Source organism: Scylla paramamosain, chromosome 12, assembly GCF_035594125.1.
Source record: "Scylla paramamosain isolate STU-SP2022 chromosome 12, ASM3559412v1, whole genome shotgun sequence".
NCBI classification, from domain to species: Eukaryota; Metazoa; Arthropoda; class Malacostraca; order Decapoda; family Portunidae; genus Scylla; species Scylla paramamosain.
In genome coordinates this window covers 7,690,001-7,697,500 of record NC_087162.1, presented here as the reverse complement: position 1 = coordinate 7,697,500, position 7,500 = coordinate 7,690,001, and the positions used below count along the sequence as shown (strand labels likewise).

General features: G+C 37.3%; 1 protein-coding gene across 3 annotated transcripts in view; it reads right to left on the bottom strand.

Moving 5' to 3' along the window:
- The window catches only part of LOC135105649 (damage-control phosphatase ARMT1-like), a 31,321-nt gene that overhangs the window by 19,909 nt on the left and 3,912 nt on the right, over window positions 1-7,500 (bottom strand). For 2 of the 3 annotated variants that reach the window (XM_064014021.1, XM_064014023.1), the window contains 2 exons: window positions 5,983-6,097; window positions 4,773-4,920 (listed from right to left, as the gene is read on the bottom strand). In XM_064014021.1, coding sequence (XP_063870091.1) covers window positions 4,773-4,920; window positions 5,983-6,097 — 263 coding nt within the window. The remainder of the gene's footprint in view (window positions 1-4,772; window positions 4,921-5,982; window positions 6,098-7,500) is intronic. The other variant, XM_064014022.1, reaches the window with a different exon arrangement.

Here is a 7,500-nt window from a genome sequence, read left to right as displayed (position 1 = left end):
CTGGTGGAGACGTCTCAGAATGCCTAATTTCATAGAAGCTGTTTTAGCTAGAGATGAGATGTAAAGTTTCCAGTTCAGATTATAAGTAAAGGACAGACCGAGGATGTTCAGTGTACAAGAGGGGGACAGTTGAGTGTCATTGAAGAAGAGGGGATACTTGTCTGGAAGGTTGTGTCGAGTTGATAGATGGAGGAATTGAGTTTTTGAGGCATTGAACAATACCAAGTTTGCTCTGCCCCAATCAGAAATTTTAGAAAGATCAGAAGTCAAGCGTTCTGTGGTTTCCTTGCATGAAATGTCTACCTCCTGAAGGGTTGGACGTCTATGAAAAGACGGGGAAAATTGCAGGGTGGCATCATCAGCATAGGAGTGGATAGGACAAGAAGTTTGGTTTAGAAGATCATTAATGAATAATAAGAAGAGAGTGGGTGACAGGACAGAACCCTGAGGAATACCACTATTAATAGATTTAGGAGAAGAACAGTGACCATCTACCACAGCAGCAATAGAATGGTCAGAAAGGAAATTTGAGATGAAGTTACAGAGAGAAGGATAGAAGCCGTAGAAGGATAGTTTGGAAATCAGAGCTTTGTGCCAGACTCTATCAAAAGCTTTTGATATGTCCAAGGCAACAGCAAAAGTTTCACCAAAATCTCTAAAAGAGCATGACCAAGACTCAGTAAGGAAAGCCGGAAGATTACCAGTACAGCAGCCTTGACAGAACCCATACTGGCGATCAGATAGAATGTTGTGAAGTGATAAATGTTTAAGAATCTTCCTGTTGGGGATAGATTCAAAAACTTTCGATAGGCAGGAAATTAAAGCAATAGGACGGTAGTTTGAGAGATTAGAACAGTCACCCTTTTTAGGAACAGGTTGAATGTTGGCAAACTTCCAGCAAGAAGGAAAGGTAGATGTTGACAGACAGAGCTGAGAGTTTGACTAGGCAAGGTGCAAGCACGGAGGCACAGTTTCGGAGAATAATAGGAGGGACCCCACCAGGTCCATAAGCCTTCCGAGGATTTAGGCCAGCAAGGGCATGGAAAACAACATTGCGAAGAATTTTAATAGGTGGCATGAAGTAGTCAGAGGGTGGAGGAGAGGGAGGAACAAGCCCAGAATTGTCCAAAGTCCTATCTAAAGTTTGACTAGGCAAGGTGCAAGCACGGAGGCACAGTTTCGGAGAATAATAGGAGGGACCCCACCAGGTCCATAAGCCTTCCGAGGATTTAGGCCAGCAAGGGCATGGAAAACAACATTGCGAAGAATTTTAATAGGTGGCATGAAGTAGTCAGAGGGTGGAGGAGAGGGAGGAACAAGCCCAGAATTGTCTAAAGTAGAGTTTTTAGCAAAGGTTTGAGCAAAGAGCTCAGCTTTAGAAATAGATGTGATAGCAGTGGTGCCATCTGGTCAAAATAAAGGAGGGAAAGAAGAAGAAGCAAAGTTATTGGAGATATTTTTGGCTAGATGACAGAAGTCATGAGGGGAGTTAGTTCTTGAAAGGTTTTGACACTTTCTGTTAAAGAAAGAGTTTTTGGCTAGTTGGAGAATAGACATGGTTCCGGGCAGAAATATAGTGTGCATAAGATTCTGGTGATGGAAGGCTTAAATACCTTTTGTGAGCCACCTCTCTATCATGTATAGCACAAGAACAAGCTGTGTTAGACCAAGGTTTAGAAGGTTTAGGACGAGAAAAAGAGTGAGGAATGTACGCCTCCATGCCAGACACTATCACCTCTGTTATGCACTTGGTACACAAAGACGGGTCTCTGACACGGAAGCAGTAATCATTCCAAGGAAAATCAGCAAAATACCTTCTCAGGTCCCCCTAACTAGCAGAGGCAAATCGCCAGAGGCACCTTCGCTTAGGGGGATCCTGAGGAGGGATTGGAGCGATAGGACAAGATACAGATATGAGATTGTGATCGGAGGAGCCCAATGGAGAAGAAAGGGTGACAGCATAAGCAGAAGGATTAGAGGTCAGGAAAAGGTCAAGAATGTTGGGCATATCTCCAAGATGGTCAGGAATACGAGTAGGGTGTTGCTGATACTTGTCAAAGCAGCACCAAACTCAAGGTGATAATGCACGAAACTCAGGATGGTAAAAATTTAGGACTAGGCACGAAACTCGGGAGGGTACTGTACATATTTGTTGCATTATCACAAAAACAGTGATACAAATGTGTTAAATTTGATGATTTTTTTTTTTTTATTGTAGAATTTTTTACATTATTTTCTGGTTCCCTGGAATCAATTTTTCCCCGTAGGTTCTTCAGTTGCCATAATACACATTTGCCAAAGTGAACACTACACTGGAATGAATCATGTTTGTTGTCACATACCCTACTGAATATATATATATATATATATATATATATATATATATATATATATATATATATATATATATATATATATATATATATATATATATATATATATATATATATATATATACACACACACACACACACACACACACAGTAAAACCTCCATGAACTGAACTATATTGGGCGAGGTGGCTGACAGCTCATGAAGTTGTTTATCTGACAATGTACCTCTTTGGCCAGTTTCTATGTACATAAACATGTACATTTATTGTTATTTACAGCATATTTGTTAGCACATTATAAGCTTTGGCCAGTTTCTATGTACATAAACATGTACATTTATTGTTATTTACAGCATATTTGTTAGTACATTATAAGCCCCAAGATTGATATTTACAACATATTTTGTTATTACACACTGTACACAATGCACTAACTGATCACTTAAGACTTTACTTAACATTACACAACTACACACTTAGTATTCACTTACATTGTACACAACACACTCATCACATAAGAGCTAACGTAACATTATGCACTGTACTACTCATGTACTTTTGCTTGTCAATCAGAATCTGAGTCAAAGATGTTGGCTGGTGGCTCTGGTATGACTAAGGATGGAGTGGAGCTGGGCAGACTGGCTGAGGAGCTTAATAAGTGCATTCAGGTTATCCAATATTTAGCTTATTTGGGTTCAGGTTAGGAAGGTTTTACTGTATTTGAATGCTCTTGCCAAATGATTCCATACATCTCTAATGCAAAAATAACCTGATGAAAAGAGAGAGGGCTAAATCAACTGCAACTAGGTACCTTTTCTTTCTAAGATACTATTCATTAAATCAAAGACTGTGAATGTTGTAGAAATTAATAGAGAGTAAGTTTCTGTTTACATCAAGGCATGTTGATAGTTTCTTTAATAGCCTGCCAAGAATATTTCTAGGTTGTGTTGTACATTTAGTTCCATAATAATAGTGATGTTAAGATTGTGAAGGTTTTTATAATGTATGTAGTGTAGTGTGAACATGGGCCACCATGATACAGTGGAACCAAGTGCACGTAGGGGCCAATGGATCATCAGGTACACGGATTTGAATCCTCGCCATCCCCCAAGGTTAGGAAGGATATTCACTTAGGGTAGTGATTCCCAAATGCCAAATCAAAGTCCTCCATTATGAGGCACAATCCTAGTCCTGATTCACCAGAACCTGGATACAAAAACTGGAGAAAATAAATACAGTGGAACCTCGGTTTTCAAACTTAATTTGTTCCTGAATGCCATTCAAAATCCAAAATGTTTGAAAACCAAAACTATTTTCCCCATTGGAATCAATGTAAAATAGATTAATCCATTCTCAGACACCTATCCACTAATTCTTAGCGGGTAATGTCCAATGCTCCCACTGCTAAGATGGCCACTCCACAACATCTCCAGCTTAGAAATTATTTTTATCTAGAAAGGATGTATTTAATGAACTTAGTAACACATAATTCATCAAAAGATATTGTTTAGACCATACAGGCATTCTCTTTGTCACTGATCATGTGAGGGAAGCCTTACAGAGTGAGACAGAGAGGAGCAACCCACTCATTGCCAAAATGAAGGTGATTATAACACTTAGACATCTTGCTGCTAGGAAAAGCTACTGGGAAAAATGCAGTTCTGCTGTAGTGATGGCATTGTAAGTCACAGAGAGAGCCACAGGAAGTTTGGGATTGCTCCTGAGCACTGAACCTTGCTTGTTTACATAGAGGTTCTTCAACTTCTTCAATAGGATCACATTTAACTTATTTCAAAGACTGAATTGCTGTCTTACCCTCTGTGTCTCTCCTCCAATATGAAAACGAAGAAAATATTTATAGAAACTATAAATTAGTAATAAATGGCAGCTTTTGCTACGTCTTATAGTATTTGAAATCAAGTAACTTTGTTCGAAAACCAAATTATGGTATGGCAACTGAAGCAATTACGAGTTAAAATTTTTGTTCAAAAACAAAGTTGTTCAGAAAGGGAGATGTTCAGTAACCAAGGTTCCACTGTAAATAAAAAGTATTGTGAAAATAGTAAGATATTTTGTGTTTAGGGAACAGGCTGCAACTGTTCTCTTGATAAGAGACACAACGTTAAACAGACAGCAAGAGCTTAGGGAAGATCAGCAGCACATTTGCAGTGTTCCTTCATTCATATATGTATAGCCCCTTGGAACTGAAAATGCAGCAGCAGGTATCTAATGCCTACTCCTACTATGCTCTTACAGTTCAGATGAAATAATTAGAGTATGACTGCACAATATCTTCTTTTTGCTTGTATAGAAATAAAGAAATAACACTTCAAAAATGTACCACAAGTATCAATATCTGATCATTCTGACAATGCTTCCTTGATGAAGATGATGATAATGAAGTGGAATTACTAATCAGAAAAAAGTAACATGTACTTACCAAAGATATAGGGCTTCATGGATGCGAGCATACATATAGCATTCTGCATACAACCATGATGCTGCAAACCACTTAGGAGACACTCCATATGTGCTGACATAGCTCTCAAATTGCTGGTTCCATATTTCTGAATCATCTGTAAAGAAATCTGTCAGGAAGCAAAATCCAAAAACATATGCTAAAAAATCAATAAATCTTTAAAAATAAGTAAATAAAGCCAGTTTTACATTCTGGATCAGATATAAAATCAGCAGTACAGTATACATATAGTCATTTAATAACAAACAAGGCAGTATTTATCAAGTCTGATTCATGTAGATGTAAAAAACACCTTAACCAATATACATACAACCACACTCAGTAACAGGCATTTGGTGCTCAAGCATGAAAGATGGTTCAAGGTTCAACTTGAATGCTTTACTAGAAGGTTTCAGCATACCTAATCACAAATGATCATTGTAAAAATAAATAAAATACAAGTAGCACAAGGGTTTAATGTGATGCACTCAAATAAATGTTCAGCTTGAAAATTGCTATCTTCCAATCTAACTGTGTTATACAGGCATTCCTTCATTTTCACATTAGTTTCCTCTCGGCTGTGCACAAAAATGAAATCTAGATCATAAATTTTGTTTATTTTCCCTTCCACATCAGATTTCAAAATCAGTAGCACAGGATACATATAGTCATTTAATAACAAACAAGGCAGTATTTATCAAGTTTGATTCACGTAGATGTTAATCTGGAAACTTATCATACGAATAACTGGATAATTGAGATTATTCCCTATATTAGAACCCTGATCAGTCAGAACCTACGACACTGGCTATTCTGACATATAAACCTAACTACCATGACACTTTGTTACTTCCTTCTTAATAAAGTGAAGCAAGATTAAAACCTGATAAGTTGATTTACACATTAGAAAAGATAACACACATCAGCACCATAAAATGAGGATAATAGGCATAGACCTCTTTTGACTTGCTATATCAACTGTTTTAAAATATGATATTCTGAAACACATGGTAAAATTTTAAGGCACAGCTGTTCTAACTTATCAAGGTTCTATTGTACAAATCACCAGAGAAATATCACCACTATAGTTATTATAAAAGTAACAAACAACATTATTCTATTAAGTGCTGGTTTAGCATATATCTACTTCCTACATATTCTAAGCAGTAAATATGTATAACACATGCTATACCATATGGGTTGTTGGGTTGAGGGGACCATAAGAGTTGAAAGTCTTTGTTTGTTTGCATCTCATTCTTCATCTGAGACAAGCGACTGACAACTTCCTTACACCCTTCTTGAGCAGCCTGGAAGATATTTTGAAAATAGTGAATGGAGTTACAGGTTAATTACATAATTTTCAAAAACCTGATCTGCTAACAACTCAACATTAAGTATACATCTTAATCAACATTCCAAATAACTTTTTTTTATTCCTTTTTTCATAATGTTTTCTACACTACACTTTCCCTCTTCTCATTCAGCCTCTCCCTTCTGCTAGCCTTCTCTCTTCCATGGGACCTATTTATTTACCATGTCACTGCACAGAAGAAAGGCCAAAACTAGATTATATTAGAGGGGTAGAAGATTGTACTGAACTCTGGGCCATCTGTTGGCAAAGCAAAGGTATCAGCTAGAATGCAAGCAATCCATGAAAATATGTAATATTTTTATAAAATGAAAAATGAACAGCAGATCAAAGATTGTGGTATTCAAATTAAGAGCAAAATCATCTTACAGTCAGCAACATTTGTGATTAGAACTCCTGCCATTGTGAGCATCACATTGCACAAACTGCCAACTCACTCCTTCTCAGTCTGAAAAAATCTGCCACTAGAAAATAACTACATGGCAACTTAGGTTAGCCTCTCCTATGTTTTTGAAAGCATAGAATAACAGATTCAGTGTTCGACATATTGACATAAAGGAAAGTTACCTTTCATGACTGTACCTTGCTTTGGCTAACAAAACAGCTGTGTTTGTTTTAAACAAAGTGTTCTACTAAGGTGATGTGAGATGCCTGGAAAATGTACAGGCCATGATTACATAGTACAATTGTTAGAGTGTCACTAGAATGCTGAAACAAATTGAAAAATATGCTGCATAACTATTGCCAATGAAAAGACTGTGAGTGGATTGGTGAATAAATTGAGGGCAATGAGGGATGCAAGGATGTGGCTCACCACAAACATGGTGATGGGCACCCCAAAATGTTTGACAACACCTTACATGGTATCAAGAAACAGTTAAAGGTATGTTCTCAGCTTATAGCAAAACAACTAAAAAACAAACAATTTGGGGCACCCCACCACCATGTTTGTGGTTAGGCACATCCTTTCATCCCTCATCATTCCATTTTTTCACCAATGTACTCACAGTCTTTTCATTGGCAATAGTTAGGCAACATATTTTTCAATTTGTTTCACTATTCTAATGAAACTCTAACACTCATACTATGTAATCATGGCCTGTATATTTTCCAGGCATCACACATCACCTCAGTAGAGCACTTTGTTTAAAACAAACACAGCTGTTTTGTTTGCTGAAGCAAGGAGAGGTAAAAAAGATAACTTTCCCTTATGTCAATGTCAAACACTGAATCCATTATTCTGTGCTTTCAAAAACATAAGAGGGGCTAACCTAAGTTGCCATATGGTTATTTTCTCCCAGTAGATTTCTTCAAACCGAGAAGGGGCAAGTTGCCAGTTTG